This window comes from Vanellus vanellus (assembly GCF_965231255.1).
Source record: "Vanellus vanellus genome assembly, chromosome: 21".
Classification (NCBI taxonomy): domain Eukaryota; kingdom Metazoa; phylum Chordata; class Aves; order Charadriiformes; family Charadriidae; genus Vanellus; species Vanellus vanellus.
Window position 1 is genome coordinate 8,272,612 of NC_138926.1, and position 22,602 is coordinate 8,295,213.

At 48.3% G+C, this 22,602-nt stretch overlaps 1 protein-coding gene across 1 annotated transcript in view; it reads left to right on the forward strand.

Moving 5' to 3' along the window:
• The first annotated feature begins 2,447 nt into the window (after nucleotides 1-2,447).
• The window catches only part of SIK3 (SIK family kinase 3), a 42,595-nt gene continuing 22,440 nt past the window's right edge, over nucleotides 2,448-22,602 (forward strand). The window contains exons 1-7 of the mRNA XM_082493775.1: nucleotides 2,448-2,527; nucleotides 5,910-5,973; nucleotides 12,681-12,842; nucleotides 19,592-19,716; nucleotides 20,592-20,715; nucleotides 21,883-22,001; nucleotides 22,384-22,494. Of these exons, the coding sequence (XP_082349901.1) occupies nucleotides 2,486-2,527; nucleotides 5,910-5,973; nucleotides 12,681-12,842; nucleotides 19,592-19,716; nucleotides 20,592-20,715; nucleotides 21,883-22,001; nucleotides 22,384-22,494 (747 nt within the window). The 5' untranslated portion in view covers nucleotides 2,448-2,485. The remainder of the gene's footprint in view (nucleotides 2,528-5,909; nucleotides 5,974-12,680; nucleotides 12,843-19,591; nucleotides 19,717-20,591; nucleotides 20,716-21,882; nucleotides 22,002-22,383; nucleotides 22,495-22,602) is intronic.

The following is a 22,602-nucleotide window of genomic DNA, read 5'->3' on the forward strand; positions in this document are numbered from 1 at the left end:
TATTTGTGCCTGAAAATGACTCATGTCTCTTGGTACACGTCTTGGCTTCACTCTTTGGGGAAGCTTCTCTTAGCTTTAGATATCGATATAGGTTTAAGCTTTACAAAAGTTTGTTCTTGCAGGGAAAATCCTTGGTGACAAGCATGTAGCGAGTGCTCTCCAAGCCCCTCTGCCTCTCTTAACTTTCCCAGTCCGCTCCTGAGCCTTGTCCTTGAAACCTCATGGGGCAGATCTAGCAGAACCGTAGCTGATGAAACACGCGCTTCTTGCCTGTCTGCTCCTCAGCAGAGGATGAACTGCAGCCCAGACCGCTGCCAGCCTAGAACAGGACAGCAGTGGCTCGTCACTCCGTTAATCACTGCCGGTTAGTGCTTGGCAGCGTCGCCGAACGGGGTCTGATTCTGCCGTTTCACCTTGTGTCTCGGCTCTAACCCCGCTCCTGCCAGCAGCTTCCAGTGCCGAGTGCCAGACCTGGCTGCCTTTCAGCTTCTGTTCTTGCTGTAGGAAGCATGCTCGGTGACTTAGAAGTCTGGAATCGTTCCTGTACTCTGAATTAAGGGTTTCAAGTGAAAGAAACAGCTTATTGTACTCGGTGCCTTTTTGGGATTCTGCTGTGTTCTGCTTACATGCAGGGCAGTTATTCCCCTGGCAAGGATTTTATGATAAAATATGAAGCTTAATTTTCATATGCTTCAGATTGTTCCCTTAAAGATCCTAAAGATCCTTTTTTCTTTTTTTTTTTTTTTTTTCCTCTTTCTCCAAACAGCACCATGCCTGTTAGAGCATCATTTGCCATTGCCCTTGGGGTTTGGCGCTAGAGGAGAAATACACGTGTTTCAGATCGTGTGCCACTGTGGTTTTTTGTCCGTGGACACGGCATGCCTCTGTGTGCGGAGCACTTGTCCTCGTCCCTAGCGAATGCTGGAGTCTCTTACAAGCTAAGCATTTATGTAATTGGGCTTTGGGCTTCTGTGTCAAATCTTTCTGGTTGTGCATCATCAGCGTTTTTTACCACAGTGCTGCTTTGCGTGCCCTTCCCCGTGTCTTTGCATGATTCTGCAGTCTGCCTTGACAGAAGTTTTGTAAGTCACGCCTTAGCAAAGCAGCCAGGAGAAGATTTGTAAAAGCGGCTCTTTTCCCAGAGAGAGTGCCATCTCTAAGCGAGAAAACCTGCTGGTGGATGTTAATTCAGCCCGCAAATCTTGAGCTAGGCTGGCACGCTATGGCTGCTCGCTCACACTGATGTTTCTTGGTGGGGAGGAAGGTGCTTGGTAACTCAAGGCTGAGATCCGATTTAGAAGCAGCAGTGCAAATGTTCCTCTGCCAGTAAGAGCAGCCTTTTCTCTCGGCTCTTTGCTCCAGAGACGTGTCACACTGGCTGAGAGAGGTGCCTTTTCTCCCCTGCTAAATCGGGCCTTCCAGAAAAGATCCCTTTCCTTATTATCTGTGTGCGTTGGATGAAACAGATTACTTTCTTACAGTGGACTCGAGGGGAGGTCCTTTTTAGCACAGAAGTGTCTCCCTGTTTGGAGTCTGACGGCTTTACTGTCCGTGCCCGAAAGAACTGGGAGCCACCGGCGCCGGGGAAGGTGGAGGGAAGAGAAGCAAGGAGGTCTTCGAGGCTGGAGAGCAGCTGACTGGAAGCACTTTGACTTGTTTAAACTATGTTAGTGTAGCGTTATAGAGCACTTCTCATTGTAAATAAATAAATAAATACCCCGATTGTTAGGAGCCTGAACCCCCCCACTTCCATCCCTGCTGGTATTTATCAGCCCTGTTACAGTAAGCAAGATATGCATCCCCATTTCGGTGCCTGAAAGCTGTTCCCCGCGGCGTGGCTAGCTGGCAGCTTCTCCATCTGGCTCGCTGCGTGTATGCCGGAGCACTGCTGCTCCCAGGCTGGTGCTTGGGCACATCCTCCAGCCGTAAGTTAACAGGACAGTGGCGAGGCTGAAGAGCGAAGCTGGGTGGTGAGATCTAGGAAACCGGTTCCTTTGAGCAAACAGAACAAATGTTTGGACTCGCTTGAAATATATCCAGGAGTTTAGAAATAACTTGCTTGTCAGCCCGGGATTGGGTGCCTCTGTGAACATGCGGTACTGTGGTAATGGGCAACAGCCTACGAATCTCACTGCCTTCTGCAACACTGCTCTCAACGAGGTACCCTCTGTAGGGAAAATACGCTGCGAGTTTGGGAACAAAGCTGCTTCCTGCCCCATTTATGGCAAGCCGGCTGGATTCTGGGAGGCTGCTCGGAGATCCCAGGCTCTCTGAGGCAGGGACAACCTTTGTCTGTTTTCCTGCAGTGTTCAGCACAGCAGGGTCTTATGTGCAGTATTAGATTTTTTAAAATGCTTCTCCTAATACGCGATTGGGTCAATAACCTCTCTTCTGTTTCCCCTTCTGCTAGGTTGCTATAAAGATCATTGATAAGACACAGCTGGATGAAGAGAATCTGAAGAAGATATTTAGAGAAGTTCAGATCATGAAGATGCTTTGCCACCCACATATCATCAGGTTATACCAGGTAGGAGCACTCTGCAGTGGGTTTTCCATCCCTCTGCACTATAGCTTTACACTGTGTGGCAAGGCTTTCTCTAGGGTGATCCCTCTGTTTCTCCTAGGTGAAAAACTGGGAAGTCCTTTATGTTTTCAAGGTCTCAGAGTTACTTTGATTAGAGGGGCAGGAGGGGGGAAAGTGTGGCTAATCCTTCTCTTTTCTGGGAGATCACGCTTCCGCTGTGGGCTGGCCTCTTGCCATTTGTTTATGGCTATTGTGTGCTTTTCAGTTTCCCAGTCGAAACCAGATGCCGGCTCCCCTTCTCAATGTAAGGGAGAGACGAAGTCCCACCCGTGAGCAGGGCTGAAAGCATGTGGCTCCCCTGCTCTCCGCCGCCAGCCCAGTGGCCCCGAGGACTTGCTGATCTGCTCTGTGCTTTCCTGGAAGGTGATCAATAGCACCGGCAGACCTGCTTTTGAATATTGTTTGCAGACTTTTTCTCCAGCTTGTTTGGCATCTTTAGTCTGCAAACAAAACCACCAGAGGCAGAATCCACGTGCGTTGCCTCTTACGCACGTATTTGGTGGTGCCCCTCTGACTGTACGGCGAAATAGAACAGCAAAGAAGTTGCAACAGCCCAGAGACAAGCAGACAGCAGAGGGATGAAGGAGGCCACCGCCTTGGTGAAATGTTAAATGCTGTTTTGAAAGCTGTTGGACAGATGAAGTGCTCCCTCCCCGGGCCTTCCTGGTACAAGGGCTCAAGCAGTGACTTACAACCTGAGAGTGATAAAAAGCTCTGTCGACGCTCCCCTGTTGCTCGCAGTCCCCGTTCTGGGCAGCTGTGGGACAGAGGCGCCTTCCCAGGGTCCTGGGAGCTGACCCCGGACTGCCAGGTTCACGCAGAACTACCTGCCCCTTTGCTGCAGCAGGACACTTGCCAGAGGCCTCACAGTCACGGGCTCTTTTGGGAAAGGAGGGGACTGCCATCCAAGCTGTGGGTGGAAAGTCAGCTCTTTTTTGGGCTGGTGCACAGAGCGGAGAAAGGGCTGCCCAGGGACCACCTTCTCGCGGAAGCATTCAGGTGCAAGAGACGAGTTAAGATGGGTGATCCCCTGTTAGTGGCTGCCTGGCTCGGGTGGCAGGCATCGGAACGTTAAAAAGTTGAAATCCTGGGGGAAATATGCTGGGTTATTTCCTTTTGTAACGTAATGTTCGTGCGTGCATTTTAAGGGAGAAGTTGTGGTAACCCTCAATAGAAGTTGCCGTTCCCTAGAACTGACTCTTGTCTGTTCGAGCCCAGTCTGCCTCTCATCTGTGCCTCATAGATAGGAGTATTTATTTGGAGTCCAAAGAGTTAAAACTGAGTAGAAGCGACAGAGGTTAATGTTTAGCTATTCTGGCCAAACCGCCAAGCGTGAGGTGCTTACAGCAGACACTGCAGAATTGTGCCTTTTTTAAGGTACGTAGGGAACGCTGCTCTGCAGAATGACTCCTTAAAGCTTTTTTTTTTTCTTTTTTTTTTTTTTTTTTGAGTCAAACAGCCATTATTCAACCTGTTTTATTCCATCTAAAGCTTTTGACCTGACACTGAACAGGTGATACTTGTGGCTTAGCTCTGCGAAGGTGAGAAGAGCACCCACTGTGGAGCATGTTTCATCTGACTGTTTCTTTCTGGGTACTTTCAGTGGCATTTATTTTTAGATAAAAACTACTAAAATCTGGAGTTGGGAATTCAGAGTCTTTCGCAGCTTTCATCAGGAATCTTGAGTTTAAAAATCACATTTCCGTGAGCTTATAAAACTTAAAAGGTGTAAATGAAAAAGGAGAAAGTGTCTGTAATGATAGTAGTCAATAATATATGAGATTTTGTCTGGAAACAGAAGTATGCTTAAAAATACCTACGTAAGGGTTTTCTGGATGTATAGTATCACCATGAAGTGGGAGCCGTATGTCTTGCCCTGGGACAATTGAGCAGAACTGAGGTCCATCTTTGTTACGCTCTTGTTTTGACGTTCAGAATAACAGCAGTCCAGCTGTTCGAGCAGCCCCAATCGTCCGGATCGGGCATGTATTTTTCAAAAGATGAAGTCTACATGGTCAAGTCCTCATGCATAGTAAGAAGCAACAGGGTTGGGCTCCAAGTGCCTAGCTTCTCTGTTGGGATAATGGTCTGTTTCGTGTCAAAAGGGGAACTTTCACTTGTTTTTGAAACGGAGAAAAGCCAAAACAAAATCAAACTGTTTCCAGGCCTTTTCTAAACACCTGGGAGTATCGCAGTTAGCTGTCGTGCCTGGCGCTGGAGGTTCAGCGCTGCGGTCCTGGAAGCGAAACACGGTGTGTTTTTCCTGTGACAAAGCTGTGAAGCCAGTTAAATAAATAGCGTCAAGTTTTGGAATACGCCCCGAGTGTGTACCCGCCTGAAGGCGGGCCACAAAACATAATCTGGTCACAAAACAGCCCTCGGAGCCACCCTTACCACGTCTGCAGGCAGGAAGGCGTTATCTGCTGCTTTTTGTGTGCTCAGTGTGACTGTACGTCACTCACCGTCTTTTAAGCGTTAAAAATGTAGTTGAGGCCTGTCTTTAGCATATAGTGCCTTGCCCTATGCTTCTCTTCTGCATCCTGATAGGGACTTTCCTAGGAGTTGGTCAGGACTCTGGGGTCATTTTGGAGTGTTAAGTTTTGCTAAGGGTGATAGGGCCGTGCTCAGAAATCAGTCGTGCGCTTCCGAGACGCTGTCTGTCCGCCCCTCGCTGCCTTTGTCTGCACGGTGCCCGGCTCTTTAAAGAAATCCCATCTAAGAAATCGCCGGCCTTGGTGTGGTGAACTGCTACGGCCCCAAAATCCTAATAGTCTCATAAAAACGTGTGTTAAAAAGTGTTAAAAATGGAATGTTACCTGCCTGAAACGCGTGGACTCTCTAAAGCAAAGCCCGAGCTCTGGTTTATTTCTAATGGGTTTTGACTCATTTGAAAGTCACTTAACCGATTCCGTGACTATTCCTCCCTTTGGCAAAATTGTGTCAGTATTTTAGTGCCTGCAATAGACTGATTAATTAGAAATGTGAGCTAGTTTGGTTGTAGCAGCCCTGAGAAGTCGCCCAGGCTGCTGGAACACGAGAAGACCGGGGAGCAAACGCCAAAGGGAGGGGAGATAGAAGGGGAGGAAGGTGCGGGTGGAGCGTTGTGGTTAGTGACAGATTCAGCGTTTAAAACCTGCTGTTTGGTTCTTACTTTCCCCGGTACCTGCCCGTTCCTTTGCGTAGCTCTGTAAAGGCTGGCAAAGTAACACTTCTGACTTGATGGAAGCAGTTACCCGTGCTGTAGAAAGAGTAAAATTGTTTTAGTTACGTTTCTTTTTGCACACAGCAGTCTCCTTATCTGTCGCTTTTCTGTCCTTGTGTCCAGGTTATGGAGACGGAGAGGATGATTTATCTAGTGACAGAGTATGCTAGCGGAGGGGAAATATTTGGTAAGTACATTTATTGCATTCTTTAATCAGATAATGCACTCGGTCAGCTACAGTAAACTGAAAATAGCTGCCACACACTCTTGTTTCAGTTGAGAGATGCCCTTCAGCCTGAAAACTTTCCATTGACAAGAGGAGTAAAGAAATAAATGACACCAACTTGATGGAAAAATAACTCCCATAACCTCTCTTTCTTCTTTAGGTTTCACTGACAGGTGGTGCTGCTCCTCTTTTATGCTGACTTTGGGATTAAAGACGTTGGAAATAGTCCTCCGGTTGGATTTTAAAGTGTTGCTGCATACTTTGCTTCCCAGCAAGTTACGTGAAACTTGTTGCCCGTAGCAGAAATGTTGGTGTTTGTCAGTAGCTTTCAAAGAAACAGGCAGTCCTGCGGTTCTGGAGTATTTTGTTCTCAAAACCATGTATTTTCTTATCTTTTTGATATCTGATGTTATCTTAGCATGCATTAGTTACATCCATTTTAAACTCCATTGTGTGCTAACAATGTTTGGGCTGAGCCTTCTTGATCACAGAAGCTATTCTTTATAGGAAAAAAAGTATCTGTGCAGTACAATTGCAAGAACTGTTGACTGATTTATTAGTTTGTTTGTTTTATTGCCATGACCGATACGAAAACTTGTAGAAGTAGAAATTTACTTACACTCTGGAGCTTTGTGCCAGGTGACAGAGTCAGAATTTTGCAGGTTTGGTCTTTACCGGTTTAGCCAACGCGAGCCTCGGGAAAGGAGGAAAAGCCTTCGTGCTTGAAGTGAGCTGGCTTAAATCTGCTGCCAGGCAGCGTCCTTGTGAGGACGGTCACATACGGCCTGTCAGCTCAATGGAGACACTCGCCTCTTGGTCCTGTGCAGTCATTGCAGAAGCTCTGCTTTTGATGTCAGAGCCTCTCACTTTGCTGCAAGAGAGGCTGAGTTGTAGTAAAAGACCAAGCTCTCAGTGAAGCAAAAGAAGCCCCAAATTAAGGAAAATAAGACAACTTGAGCTGAAAAGTGCTGGTTTCCAGTAACTATAATCTCATACCAGTTCCTCAGTACCTCTGTCGATGGCTGTCATGCCGCCTTCTCAATGTTGTCCGCGTCTTTGGATTTCTTCTCCGAGAAGGTGACAGATGAAGGAAGAAGCAAGTAGCAGCTGGTGTTTGGATGGCGTGGATCGCCTGGTGAAACACCTGACTTCCTCCAGCTGAGTCTTCCAGTTGTTTCCTCAAATGCGAATCATGGTGCTGGACGCTCGGCAGTTCCAAAGGCTTGAGAAATGCGTCTTACCTTGTGCAGCAAGCTGTAATTGCGGCAAAATCTCTTGAATGTGTATTACAGTTCGCCGGTGTGTGGATCACCGCAAAAAAGTAGAAATCACTTCTTTCTTTTTCTCCCTCTTCTGTTGAATTTGGCAGAGACGGGCTCATCGTTTTTTCAAATCCAGAACTCTGCGCAAGCTCATATACAAACTTGGAATGAATTCTCTTGGTTACAAAAATAGCCTTCTACATGAGTCAAAGTGAAAACCTAATTGCTTTCTGAAATATTTTATGCTGTTGTACATCCAGCTCATTAGCATGGCTAATTTCCATTACGCTGCCCAGCATTTTATCCCCGTTGGTAGCTGGGACCAGCCAGTTATGTCATAGCTCCGACGTCTTCCCAAACCGGAGCTGGGAGGCTGTGCCCCCGCCAGCTGGTTTTGAGCATTTTCAGGCGCTGCACGAGGCTCTGCGCGCCCTCGCTGTCAGAGCAGAGCGGGGGAAACCAAAGTCTCAGCTTTTTCTAATCAGTTTCCTGAGGAGCCATTAAGACTTTGTTCTAACAGCGGAAGCAATTTACGGGGAGGAAACAGCAACCCATTTTGGGAAGGTTTCCTTGCAGGCGTTAGCATCTCCAGTACTGAAGAATCTCACGTCCTCATGTTGGTGAGAGAAGGTCTATCGCAGCGCGGGCTGGCTTCGCACCCGCTCCGGCTCTTTCGCCGTCTCGTGCAGCAGGCGGGAGCCGAGGCTTACCTGTTACTCAGGATAAAACGTTGCCTGCACATTGCTTCAGCTCAGTGCTGGTCCCTCTTATGGTAGGCGCGTTAGGGATCGCCGGACGTGCTGCAGGGACACGCACCTATGGTGGCTACGGACCTGCAGACACTGTCACAGCGTCTGTTACTGGCCGCTGGGCAATCCTCTATTAAATGTGCTTGTGCTGAGTCTTTTATATCTTTTTTTTCTTGATTTCCTCCTAACATCTGCATGGCCTAGGTTTTACAGTGTAGTGCTGAGCTGAAGGGGGGCTGTGCTGACAGCCGTGGCTTTCTGGATGCTAAACGCTCGGTGTAAGGCTGCGTGCCTCCTGTAATCTGAGTTACAGCATCGCGCTTGTGTCAACTGCAAGATTTTGTCAGAAGCAAATCTAAGTTGTTTCTCTTGATGCTTTAAAAAGACTTTCGAAGGCTTAAACTGTACCATACAGCTGTAAGCATTACATAGGCGGTAACCTAGGTCGGAATTTTTAGCTGAAAGAATGCGAGTTTCTCTAAATGCCCACAGTTTAAGTCAGTCAGTGTTGGGCGCTTGTCTGTCTTGTCTCCTGTTGGTTTGGGCTCTGCAAGCTTTCCTGGGCTGGCACCTAGGAGAGCTTTACAACCTGTTTATCTGATTTCCAGTAAAAGGGCTGATAGCTCCTTCAGTGGCCGAGCTGTGCCGTAAGTGTCTTTGATTCATCTGTTACTGGAAATGTTTTGATAATTCACTTTGTTTGCGTAGCGGTGCAAGGGGATCACGGAGAAGACTTGCTTTTACTGTGGGCTCAGGCAGCAAAATGTAAATTGTTATTTTTGTCCCTATGCATGTTTTGCGTGTGGTTGGGTTGCTGGTTCGACGTTACGAACAAATGAATGTCTCCATTTAAACATAGGGCGCTCTTTGTTCCGGGTCCCTCAAGTGGCCTTTTTTTGAGGTCAGGCAGAATGTAGTCTAAAAGTCTGTTTTGATTTCAGCTGTTTACTAGGAATACTGCAAATAATCTGCATTCCTCATTGACAAGAATACAGGTACTCGGTTCATTAACAAAAATTCTCAGCGAACTTGACAAAATTATTGTCTGGTTAATGTGGTTAGCACGCCTGCTGTCTCCGTCCTGTCTTCCTGCCTCCTGCCTGCTTGTCCTGAGCTTTCTGAGCATGAACTGGACAGACGCGTTAAACAACCTGGTACCGCTCTCTAGAAGGTCAGGCTGCTTCTGAGATCACAAGGTCACCAAATACGCAGGAAATGTGACTTAATCCACCACATGGAGGACATGCGAAGCTTAAGCAGCGTTTGCTTTCCAGACAGAAAGCAGCTTAAGAGCACGAGGAGTCTGTTAGGAGGCAAAAAGTGGAAACTTGTGTATCTGTCCTGTCTCTTATCCAGAAGATGCTTTTTCTTCAGCGTAGGATTTTACTGTTGTTTGGGTTTTTTTTTTTTAGTGCAGAGAGCAGCATCACGTGCTTCATACAAGTACAGAGAACAGTGACTGATGTTTTTAAGGGCTGTGGAATGAAATCGTGCATTCCTTCCTTTCTGGAAAACACTCAAAGGAGCAATGCCGTACGCCTCTTCAGCTCCCGAAGAGCGCGCTGACATGGGTACGACCCAGCGGCGAGTCTGTGCTTCTGGACTCGGTGCGCTCGAGACCAGTGCGCTGGCTCCCAGCTGAGCATTCAGGTCATCTCCGTAACCTCCGTTGCACGAGAGGTTTATGCAGACTAAGCTTGCAATGGTTAATTTTGGCATACAGTTGCCCTTGGTGGTATGTGAAGTATTCTGTAGCTTCATTGTTGCTGTCCTTCCTCTGGAGCTTGTGCAGAAATGTCAGCGGTCTCCAAGAGCTGTGCCTACGTGCGGAGCTTGGGGACCGGCCTCCACTCACATTTCTTCACGAAAAGTGAAATTTCACGCCTAACCTAAAAAGATTTTTGTGCAGCCTAAGCAGGACTGACTAATAAAAGGGGCAGCAGTTTTCTGCGTGAGCAGACGTCTGGCAGGGCAGCTGCTGAGAGCGAGAGTCTGAAGGGCGCAGCACTGAGCGGCGCGTGTCGCCGCCCGTGCGCGGGGACGGGGGAACCTGCTTTGGGAAAAAATATACTTAAGAGAGCCTTACAGAAAGATGCCTGCTGCAGCAGCTGGATTTGATTTCTTGTCTGCAGGTGAATCTCTAAAATATTTTCAAAAATGCCGAGAGATCGGAGCATTGCACTTTGTTTTAAGAGCGCTTGCTGTATCGGCAGGCTGCGCTCCCAAATTCGAGCGGATTACAAGATGTGAATGACCTTGACTTGTTTCGGAGCTGAGCTACTATCTGTTGATCGGTGGTAATGCTTAAATCGGAGCAGGCCCTTGCTTAACTCTGCTTGTCAGTCTCCCAACTCTTTAGAGTAATAAATTTATGACCATCATGTAAATGACTTAGTGAAATACGATGGGGCTATTGGAGATAGTAAATTTTGCTTTTCCTAGCAAGTGAATTGAGGGTCATATTGCAATTGGTGATGGATTTCCTTCCCCGGCCCTGGTTCACGTTTGCTCACGGAGTAAGTTTATCTGATGAATAACTCAATTGACAAGTTTTTCGAAAAACAGCTTCACTCTGTTGCACAACATGAGTAGTCAAACGTAGAGAAGTAGGTTGCTGTGCAGTCAGAAGCCAGCAGAACTGCTTTGATGGATCTTGGTAATTAGTATTTACTGCAAGTCAATTATGTCGCAGGTATTTTAATTAATGGGTGACTGGGAAAAATACAACCACCTGATGAGAAACCTTCAGAAGTGATTTATTTTTATTATTTTCAAGAACAGATATCTCTATCGAGCTCTCAAGTTTAATGGAGTTTTATGGAATGAAATGAACCACTGCAGCCTATTTTTGGCCAGAAGTCTTTTGAGGCCGACTCGATGGCCCAGCTGAGAAGTAACAGCCTCCTGAAGTGCGCAAGGAGACGATAGGCCCCTGGGGTTGGCTTGCTGGTGCCTCTGCTGACCTGCCCCGTGGCCCGCGCTGGAGGGGAGAGGGCTTGTGCAAACCTCTCCGAAGCTCTTCCCACGAGTTGGGGAAACTCGGGAACCCTCCTGGTCCTGCGTGTGGTTACTGGGGGCTCTCCGGGATGCTCCTCGAGTTTCTCCTGTATCTTTGTAGCACTGTCCTCAACTCCATAATCTTGAAAACAGCTATTCCTACCTTTACCTCTTACCGTGCCACACCAGTTTTAGAAAGATTTAGTTATAGGGTAGAGAGGTATTAGGAAAGGGTATAATTGTACCCATAATTCAAATGCCACTCGCTTTGGCTTTTACACTTTTCCTGGCAGAGTTTTGTTGCCTGTTCTGCTGATGCTTCAGGGGAGGAGGAGGATGCTTTTTCTCCTCCTTTTGCTGCCATTTCTATTGCCTGTCTCCTGTCTGTCCGTCCCCGCTTGTGGGATGGTATGATGAGTGGCTTCTATGAGTCGGGTGCTTTGGGGTTTGAAGTGGATTGCTGTAAGTTGGGTTGCTGCTGTACGCCTTGCCTTCGCGATCCCTTGGAGAGACTCTTCCTGTCCGTGTGTGCAGCGGTGGCTTCCAAGGAAAGCCTCGCTGGCAACAAATGCTACCTTTGAGTGAGAGGACAGATTTTCAACAAAATATTTTAGAGTAGTCAGATTTCCGTAGTAGAGTCAAGCTCTGTTTTTATAATGGAATGCATTGTTGAACATTGCGAGTATGTTTTTGCACCAACACGGTAGCAAATACCCAGAGACTGGTTATGAGTGTCAGGGACCCCTGCGCGTCTTGAAGTGCGGGCGATGACTTTCTTTTGTTGCGTTGCAGAAGTAAAGCTGTTCCTGAAGCCGTACTTTTGTACGGAGCTGCAGCATTTGGAAGGGGAGCTTGGGTGCCTTAGGAGTGTTTAGCCTGGCTCTCGGCCCGGGTGTACCGCGTGGAGCGCCCTGCGTCCACCAGAAGCAGGAGAGCGTGGGTCAGAGGCAGATGGACGGGCTGCTGGAGCAGAACTGGCGTAAACTGGGGGGCATTAGTGGGTTTTCACTCCGATCTGGTGACGAGCGGCTTTCTCTCTGAAGAGGGATGATGTTAAATAGTTTCTGCAGCCGGTAGGTTTTTAGCCAGCAAGCTGAGCCGAGGAGCCGGCTGTCTCTGTAACTAGCCGGGACTTCACTGGTTTCAGCAAGAGCTTTGGGGCCCTTTAGACCAAAGACAAATTTTCTATGAAAAAACAGAGGGAAGGAGGGATGGCGTGTGGCTGCAAGCCTGAACCTCTCACTGTCAAGGTAATATATGCAGCTTGGTATTTGACTGAAGGAAAAGGTTGAAAAAGTCTTATTTTTATTTTGATACAGAAAAGTATTTTTAAAACCTTTACACTTTTCACAAAACAGTTCTGATTTTCCAGCCAGCCCTGTCAGCTGTCCTCTAAATAGAGGAAAGTTTATAATTTTAAAGCCTTTCACTTGGAGACAGCCCAGGTAAGGGCTGGTGTGGCAGCAGCGTGCCGAAGTGCCTTCCCGTGTAGCTTCAGCGGTGACCCTGTCTGGTGTTGGAACCTGGAGAACGCGCTGGTGCCCGCGTCATTCCCCATCATCATCCTCTGCATCACTTGCCACAAGCGTGTGAGAAGCCCCTGTCTGCGTTGCGCTCCCTGTGTGAATAACCACTTTGTCCTTTGCTTCATCCCGTACAGATCACTTGGTGGCCCACGGACGTATGGCGGAGAAGGAAGCCCGGAGAAAGTTCAAGCAAATAGTGGCTGCTGTCAACTTTTGTCACTGTCGTAATATAGTCCACAGAGATCTGAAGGCAGAAAACCTACTTCTGGATGCTAACCTTAACATCAAAATAGCAGGTGAGCTAAGACAAGCAGTGTGGGAGGAAGGCAGCTGCTTTCAGAAGTTAATAAATGTAGGCATTGGCTGCTTCCAGGTATTCAGAACGAAGGAAACGCAGTGCAGCTAAAGGAAGCTTTGGATTTCTGCGTGGCCTGCTGCCCAGAGCAGAAACTGCCAGGTTGTAGCCAGGAGATTTATGTGTCCCTTCAAGTAGCGCAAAAGAAAAGAACAAGAAAAAAAGCCCAGGTTTGGCTTCGTAGGCAGATATGCGGCTATACATACTGCAGTGTTCCAATACACTGGATAATGAGCGAGACTAATATTAAAAAAAATGACCTTGTTTTAAGTCCTGCTGCCCGTTTAGGACTTCTTCGAAGCAGGTCAGACTAGGTGAGAGCGAAAGAATGGAAAAGTAAGGCTGGCAAAGAGGGTGGTAGAGCAGTGAAAGGGAAATGGCACTCTTGGAGTCATTTCACTGCGCTGTCTGAGAGAGCAAGAGAACAGCCCCGGTGCTTTGGGTATTGTATTCGTCGTAGGGAGAAAAGCTGAAGTTACTGAATCAACAGGCCCTTACAGTCTGTTCCTAGTGTCCTACTGGGCAGTGGAGTGTTTTGCCGCTAACTGCCCTTCTAGAGAGCTCGCACCTTGGGCAGCTTCTAGCCTGCCCTGACGCAGGCCTGCGTGTCTGTGATCCTCTTGTACGTGACACTGAGCCTTGGCTCCTGAGCTCTGGGATGCACTGAGCAGACTTGACTTTATTTAGCTTTGTGGGATTATGTAGCAACCGATTGAAACAAGAGGATTTAATACCGCCCTGGCCATCTCATTTCATGCGCTTTTGCGTTGGAAGAGCTCATACTTACCATTTAATTCTACTAGAGCCTAACGCAGAGCAGAGTGGTTTTGGAAAGCGCTTTGTTGCCCCCTCTTAATAGGCTTCCTTGGAGAGCTTGTCAGCTTTTACAAGGATTTATAACTCGATTTAAAAAAAAAAAAAGTGCTTAGGGCTACAAAACTTCTGCGAGCAATTTTAATACTGCGAGTTGTAGATAGTCTTCTAGCTTGATAGCATCTCGGAGAGAGAAAACAGTCTTGTTTGTCACGTTACTGTTCTCTCACGTACCATCCGTAGGTGTTAGATTAGAGTTTAACATTTGATATGTAGTCAAATGATCAGTAATTTCTTAGGTTTCTCTCATCTTCACTTTGTGAAGAGCGAATGGGGAAGGAAGAAAAAGTGAAGGACTTCTGTGAAACTTCCTCTGGACACTGAATAGTTTAAACCGTGTCTTGCTTCACTCTGGTGCGAGGACACTAACCTGTTCTGGGAGCAGAAGATGAGTAAGAGACACGTTGCTGATGAAGTAAGAGTTGTTAGTGGAGTTTCCTACGTGCTAAGTGAACCTGTGCCGCCTTGTGCTGTTCGGCACTTTGTGGCCAGCTGAAAGCCCGCTAGCCCACACTTCCCAGGACTGCGCTGTGTGCGCTCACCGAGAGAAACATACGGATAATGTGGGGAAAATGGCTGCGTCTTGCCAGTCAGGCTCCCTTCCTACGGCTGGGTAAGAGCCTCCGTGCTGAAGGAGGGCAGCAGCAAGCGCGCGTCGGTTGCCCCCGTGCTGGGCAGGGGACGGAGTTGGTGGCAGGTAACGGGGCTGCTGCAAGGGAAGCTGTTCAGGAGACCTTTATAAGCAGTGTATTCTGGTATCTGTTTTATGAGAACAGATGCACTAATGATTTGAGGCCATCTTGTGTTCATGGGGTAAAATCTAATCCACGTGTAGCAGGAAACGGTGCCTAGCAAATAAAGAGAAGGAAAGAAAGAAAAGAACTTTCAAAACTAACCCAGGTAGAAACTGGAATAGGGCTGGATTTCCTGCAGAAATATCCCCGTGAGCATGCTGACGTGCTCTGTGAATGTCTGAAAACCATGGAAACTTTTTTTTTTTAATCTAAGGGAGTTGGAAACTGTTTTCCTTCCAGATCTCTGCTCCCAGAATGGACTCTCGAAGATAGTTCCCACCCTGGTGGTAGTAGTGTTTTACTTGGCAGGAAGATGTAGTAGTGATTTGAAAAGTAGCCTGGAAAAGCTGATTTATGGTATAGGATTTTCCAAGTATTAAGTTTTGTCCCTATAACTCATCCGTTACACTTGACACCAGTTCTTCCATTGTTTCAAGAGCAAGAAAAGAAGCGATAGCAACCGATCTCTTTCACACCAGACCTCCCAGAATAAATACTACAGAAAGGCACAAAGGCCTGTTACGCAGGGTGGAGGGTCAGCAACGCCTGCACCGCTGAACCGGCGTCTAACTCAAACCTCTTTAATAACGCATTTAATGATCTATAGCTTCCATCAGCTGAACATGTAGAGTGTCATCTGTCTGGTAGGTCTGGTCGCTTTTTACCTGCCGAGTCGCAGCGATGCAGGTAGCCTGAAAGATGCAGTGAGCCGCTGCGTCATATCAAACACACAGCTGAGACTGGGACTACAGCTTTGGGTGGTCCTCATACCCATGTGCGCCGCCGTTAGTAATGTGCACAAATCCATCAGCTCTTGGAGTTTTTCAGACCTTGCAGGTTCTCACCAGCGGCGATTTCGAGCGCGTTACTCCTGACCTCCATTTGCTGCTTTGCATCCCTTGCTCGGCATTAGTTTAATAACTGACACTCAGCGAGGCAGTGTAGCGGTCTCGAAGCCGGTTAAGGCTGCTGTTCGCGCTCAGTGGTGAGTACAAGCGTGCTTGTTGGGGCTTTTTGATCGATTGCAACTGTACTATTTTTCCATAAACAGTAAGATGCAAACGCTGTTACCCTCGCTCTCATTTTTCCCATGGATGCTTTTTCTCCAGCGTACCTTCTCAAAGTCTGAGTCAGTAGCTTCTGGCACTATGTTCGCTTGTGCTCCCAGTCAGAGAGTTCAGCCAGGAGTTGAGATTATTGCTAAATACCCAGGCCTTCCTGGGGTATGGTTTCGGAGAGGAATCCCATCTATGCATTGCTTTGCCTTCGTTTGCAAGAGCCTGCTCGCTCTCTCCCCTTCTGAGGATAAAAGCCCCGGTGTGCAGATGCTGACGCCAGCTCCCTGCAGCTCTGCTCTGAGGAGACGCGAGGGACTGGGCCCGCTTTTTTTGTACCTCCGAGATGTTTCTGGTAGATGTTTTGCCTATGTCACATGATCGTGACTCTTACCGTGCTCCTTACAAATGCCCTTTTCCCTCTGCGTCTGTTTGTGGAACGAGACCTGCTTGCTCCCTGGGGATCTGGATTTGTATGTCTTGCCTTGGACTGGGGTGGCTTGTCATAGTTTTTAAGAAAGTTTATTTAAATCCCTGTCTGGGATTTTTGTTTATTTTTAGGTTTTGTTTTGTTGCTTTGGGGTTTTCAAATCCTCTCCCTTAACTTTTTGGGGGGGCTTTTAAAAGCCTACTGTTTTCACCAGCCTTGACCTCAGCTCGCGGGGCACAGGCGGCTTCTGGGAGCTGTTTGCAGCCTTTGAAGAGCGCGTGGTGTAAGACGGAGCCGTCTGGCTCCAGCTCTCGGCAGCGACGAGCAGCATGTCTCACCTGGAGTGCGGAAAGCGCTGGCTAGAGCAGCAGCTCGCCACAGGGAGAGGTTTTTTTGCCCGAAATCTGGGGCAGTCGTGGGGCGACCACAGGAGCTCCAGGACCTGCTGGTTGAACGCCGGCGTGCTCGCGGCGTCTCTGCCCTCCTAGCCCGGCTCTCTAAGGAGACTCGGCAGGGTTGCTCTCTCTGCCCACCTCCTCTCCGCTGTCAAAAAGAGCTGTGAACTCCTGGGCCGATTTCAACCCCCTGTGAAAGAGGGGTAAAGTTTCAAAGCCAGCCAGTCTCCTGCAGCTCTGACCAAGCAGAGAAGGTTGCAGGAGGCAGCTGTTGCATGTCTGTTGAGCGGCAGCGGCGGCCGCCAGCTGGCATGGCACAGCTTTGCCCTCCCTGCAGAATGCGCTGCCGCTCGCTTGCCGTGCTGCCGGCGAACGGGGCTCATCGGCATCGCCGGTTAGTGGCCCGGTGCAGCTGTGTGGGGAACAGAACAGAGCTGGTACCGGTGCCAGGCTGCACGGGGTGATACACACCGCTTTGAAAACACGACTGGTTCCTAAAACGCTGCAAAGCCCACCTGAGTACACGCAAGGACAAAAAAAAAAAAAAAGTCACTAAACCAGAATAATTTGCTCAAAATATGTTAAGTACCAAAACTCCAGTGTGTTCTTGCACAGTCAGAAAGACTCTACGTCTAAACCTGACTACAGATGCTTTGGTATTAGAAGATGGGAATATGTTTAGTGCTGTAGTTTTTTATTGCTTGCTCTGGTAGCCGTCGTTCAGGCACTCCTTACACAGCGCACTTTAAACGTGAGACAGATCAGCTCCAAACCTCGCAGAGGTGGAAAAGACAGTCGTGCGGCTGTGTACTATTTCCCTGAAATAGTCCTCCAAAGGCCAACTGCTCTTGGGTTTTGGAAGTTTAGATGACTTCGTTTCCAACAGTAAAAACCCAAAGGATGTTTAACTGCCTCGGTTTGATACCGTGATGCTTTTAAAGAACACTTTACCATCTCTGTGCTCTGTTTTGAGGTAGGGTTTGAGCAGCGGTGTCTGTACTCCAGGTGTTTCCGCAGGAACACGCCACGCTAGGTATTCTTCACAAGCATAAACCATCTCCACGGTGGGAATTTTGGCCCTGCGAATTGCTGGGAAGGAGAGTTGGCTGTACGCTCCCGCAGTTGAGCTCGCAGGAGCTGTGCCGACTGCGCCTGCTGTGCCGAGTCGTGCGAGCGAGGTGGTCTGCTGAGTTTTGCAGAAGAGGAGAGTCACCTGAAATCAGGTCATGGAAAATCCTGTAAGGAGCGCAGCGGTCACCAGTGGGAGCACGGACTCACCAGTTAGTGCGTTGTCTGCGGAGCGCCAGCGGGGTTTTCTCTGCCTCCTGCACAGAGGCGTTGGCCGTCGCTGGCCGCACTGGTGGCTCGCTCTGGGTGCTGGTGCAGGGGGGCTTTCGTCTAAAAGAGGACAACCGTTGTCCTTTCAGCAGGGTAATACTGAATGCGTTAGGTCAAACCTGTAGTTTTATATGACTTAGGAAAACAAACCTTTCTTTGGCTAAAGAATGCATGCCGAGTCCGTATCTGTTAAAGTATGGATAAGTGACTGTAAGGAAAAGCAAGCAGATAAAAACAAAGATGAATTTTCTAGATGAATGGGTATGTATTTCAAGAAATCCAAAAGCACAAAAGTTTTTTCCCATCTCAAATATTGTTTGCCATTTGTATACGTGTATTAAAACGTGCCTTTTTGGTCAAATTCTCCTTGCGTGACATTGGGCTCTTGTGTTGCACTGGCAGGTCGGCAGTCAGCTGTGCGCCGTCCCAGGTACGCCGCACTTCTGACCAGTGACGGAGTCGAAATTAATCTTAAGCTCTTTATAAGTGATTTTTACTTTCTGCAGCTGTACCGTATGCTTTGCCACGATGCTTTTTGGTTTAATCAGAATTTACAAACTGAATGTTTGTGGCCCTCCTTGTTTTTTCCAGCACTCCTCACACAAGCCTGCTGTGAGGAGGTGCAAATGCCATGAAAAACGTCCTTGTTGCTGTGGGTCCCCGTCCGAGTGCATTAATGTCACTCACCCTCCTGCTGGCACACTTCTAGCGGAAACACAGGCACAGCAGTTTGCAGATAACCTTTGTGGCACCGCTCCTTCTGGTAGAGCTGTTGCTGCGGGCACCCCCTCCGTGGGGCGTGGAGACGCTTCTCTGTTACTGTGTATTTGCTTTTTCTCATTTAAGGCAAAAAAGAAAGGCATGATTCATGAGGGTTCCTTCTTTTTATGAGAAAAAGCTCGCTTTTCGTGAATCCAGACTTCGATTTCTTTACTCCCTTTGCAGTACAGGTCCCAGTTATGTGCCAGGGGGTGGCAGGTTAATTAGCAGAGAATGCCGTTTGGGCCCACGTAAGCTGATGCTTAACTGCCCATAAGGTTAAGACCTTTCTTTTAATTTCTCTTCCAGGATTTATTATTCGCTGTTGGTGAATGATTGGGCTTGGTTTGTAGAGCTGCCCACCATAACCAAAGTTTCCAGCTTTATGTAGTGCTTTCTGGAAAATCAAAATTTGCCGTTCTTTTTCCCTTTGTCTGTACTCTGTCTTCGCTGGCGGCTGCCCTCGCTGTAATGAAGTTGTGAAACTTGACGTCGGAGAAGCCTGAAGCTGGGAAATTAGCACAAAAGATTTATGTGGGATTTCTTGAGTATAAGGTGGAAGCCTCGTTCCAAACCACGCAGCTGACTTGCAGCAGCCCTAGTTGATCCGAGTGCTGGTGTGTTGACTCCAGTGTGGAAATCCAAGGGCTGAAAAGTGAGGAGTAAACTTTTGGAAAGATCTTTGTGTTCTGCTACGCAAAAGCAACTTGGTTGTAGTATGTGAAGCGGGCCTAAGTTGCGGTATTTTGCAGTAAGTTGTTTAAAATGGGGAGTGTTTTATACTGGATGAAGTGGACGTGCCGCTGTTAATACTTGGTCGTCTTTTTTCTTGGGACAGAGAGAAGTTACACGCTGTGCGGGCGGGTGGTTCCAGCGTTGCTCTTCATGCCTCTTTTGCACTCTCGTTTCTCTGATGTCTGTGTGTCAGTTAGCCGTTACGGGATTGTGCGTGACTCCACTAGACTCAGCAAATTACTTAAATACCATTTGTTTAGGGCAGTTGGAGTGGATCGTATTCCTCTAATCAGTTCTCTTTGTTCTTTCAGATTTTGGCTTCAGTAACATCTTCACACCTGGTCAGCTGCTTAAAACCTGGTGTGGGAGTCCTCCCTACGCTGCTCCAGAGCTCTTTGAAGGAAAGGAATACGATGGGCCAAAGGTTGACATTTGGGTACGTGATGAACCTCTTTCTCTCTTATTTTGATGTCATTTTTGTGCTGTTTGTTTGGCTTTGCTTCCTGAATACTTAGTACGTGTCTCGGAGAAAAGCCCCTGATATGGCAAAAAATGTTTTCTGAAGAAATGCTTATAAAATTTTATTCTGGCTACTATGTTTTCTTTATTGGGAGGCACGGTGTCAAAAATTTTAGTTGCGCAGAAATGTGTTTTAATTTGGTTTCCCCAAAATACGGTTCAGTTCGTTGCTGTTGAATGGCAGAGTACGTACTGCAGTAGGGCTTAATCTGGCAGAGCTGCAAGAGGAAACTTCAAGTTTTGCTCCACGAGAGTTTGCAGGGAGCGCACTAACACAGAGACCTGGGACATTCTCCTCCGTGGCGCTAGCTGTGCCACGCAAAGCCTGCTTCGCCCTGCAGCCCTGCCTTTCAACGCTGGCTCGGTTGCCTGCTGTCCTGCCTCTTCTCCTCGCGGGGCTCCCGAGCTCTGCCAGCCACGCCGGAGGAGCGGGAGGGAAGGGTGGCATAGCTGGGTTTGGCGCAGCCGCACCAGCACAGCGGCTGAGTTTGGTTTGGACCTGCGGGCTGGCCAGAGCCTCCTGCCGCGGGGCTGCCTCGGGCAGGCTGGGGCTGCAGGCTTCCTTAAGCGTTGGCTTCTGAGGCTCGGAAGAAAGTCTAAATTAGGCTGGAAGTTTGAAGGCGGAATTAAGCTGGCCTGGGACTGAGATGTCAACAAGGTCCATTCTAATGGGATTTGCTTTTTCTTCTTTATTATCGTTTTATTCTATTTAAACAACGTTTACTACAATTAACTGCGGTATCCCGATCTCTCCCTCTGACGTTGCTGATGTGACCTTTGTTTTGGACACAGAGTCTCGGTGTGGTGCTGTACGTGCTGGTGTGCGGCGCTCTGCCCTTCGACGGGAGCACGCTGCAGAACCTGCGGGCGAGGGTGCTCAGTGGGAAATTTCGCATTCCGTTTTTCATGTCCACAGGTAAGGTGGGCACACACTGCGATGCGCCTGCAGCGCTGAGCAGGCGCTGGTCGCATCTCTGCTTAGAGGTTCTTTGGAGCACTTAAATTAACTCGTATGCTATAATTTATATGCCAGTGAAGTGGTATGCCAGGAAGCTTATCCGCTGGATGGTGGTTTGTAACATAAGCTAAAATGGGTTCTGAATCTAGAATTTAGAAATTGAAATACTCTTACTTAAAATCTCAGCTTTCATGTATATAACTGTGCAAACTATAGCAAATTGTTAGCAAAAATATATTCTTTCTGAATTTTGGGAAATGTGAAAGCTAAAAATGGAGTAGTGATTTAGGAATGTAGAGTCTTTCCCTATACCTGTTTTAGACAAGAAGCTTTTTACAGCATTATGGCACATGAATTTCCAGCAATAGCCCCATCAGAGATGAATGTCTGTGTCCTGTTTCTGCAAAAATGCTTCCAAATGCTTGAGTAATAAATCTCGTTTCTGAAAGGTGTGATTAATTCTCAGATAAAAACAGCTTCATTTAAGAGGGACACACGTGTGGGTTCTTGGTAGCCTCCTCTCAGATTAAGGAATATTGCATGGGCTGCGTGGAGTTTGCCAGCTGAAAGCTTCCTTGCCTGCTGCCTTACTTGGGGAAGGGGTTCTCTTCGTACAGAAAGTGCTTGCTAAAACATGCAGTGCTTTTAAAGCAAGCTTAGATGCCGGCCCCAATGGGGAGAGCCTCAGCAGCCCCCCATGTTGGCAGCACACACATAATACGATGGAGAAGTCATTCGCAGTGAGCTGTTGCCGCGGGGGGGATGTTCCGAGGATACTTTGCCCTTCAACCCCCAAAAGCCAGTCGTGTCTCCCAGCCATTGCCAGCAAGGCGGGGAGGGACGGGGTGACAGGGTGCCACCTAGGGGCTCCGGCAAACAGCACAGGAGCCCGGCGGCCTGGGTGGCTTCCTCCCTAGCTGGGGAAATCAAACGTCTGCAGCAAAGTGGCCCGTCGGGGACTGAATGGGTGCAAAGTGCAGGAGGAGAAGCATACTTTTGCTATGTTTGACTTCCTATGGAGAAGTGCGTTGCTTTAGAAGAAAAAAGTGCTTTTGCCCTTCTGCTGCCTCCTGCAGAAGCCGTGTCCCTCCCTGCGGGTTGCTCAGTCTCTCTCTTCCCTGGCAGAATGTGAACATCTGATCCGCCACATGCTAGTCCTGGACCCCAGCAAGCGTCTCTCCATGGAGCAGATCTGCAAACACAAGTGGATGAAGCTTGGGGAGGCTGACGCGGAGTTTGACAGGGTGAGAAGCAGAAGCGAGCTGATGTCCGTGTCGGGTCCGCTCGGTGCCTGCTGGGCTGCAAAGAGGCTCTGGGCACGTAGAGCTGCAACGTTTGTTTCAGCTCTTTGAGAACTCTCATTCCGAGCGCTGGTGTGCTGCCTTTCCGCTTTCTGTGTCTCCGGGTCTTGCTTTCCACATCACTCCTCATCTGCACATATTTTTGTAGCTTTCCCCTTGGCGTTGAGAGCCTAAGGCACTAGATTTCGGATTGGTGTGCCATCAGCCTTCAAACCCCATGCCGGCTTGCAGCCGGAGCCTGCTGCATTGGTTCTTCAGAGCGCTATGACTCATCGGTGTGCCTTTGGGAATGTCAGCACTGAAGTCTGTGTCTGTGCTCTTGCAGCTGATAGCAGAGTGTCAGCACCTGAAGACTGAGAGGCAGATGGAGCCGCTGAACGAGGACGTGTTGCTGGCAATGGCGGACATGGGGCTGGACAAGGAGCGCACAATTCAGGTAAGACGCCACAGCCGACGGTCGTGTCCTGCTTGTTCCCACTGGAGATCTAATGGCCGCGTTTGTTGCTTATCACCTCTGGTAACTGAGCAACCTCAGCACAGTACG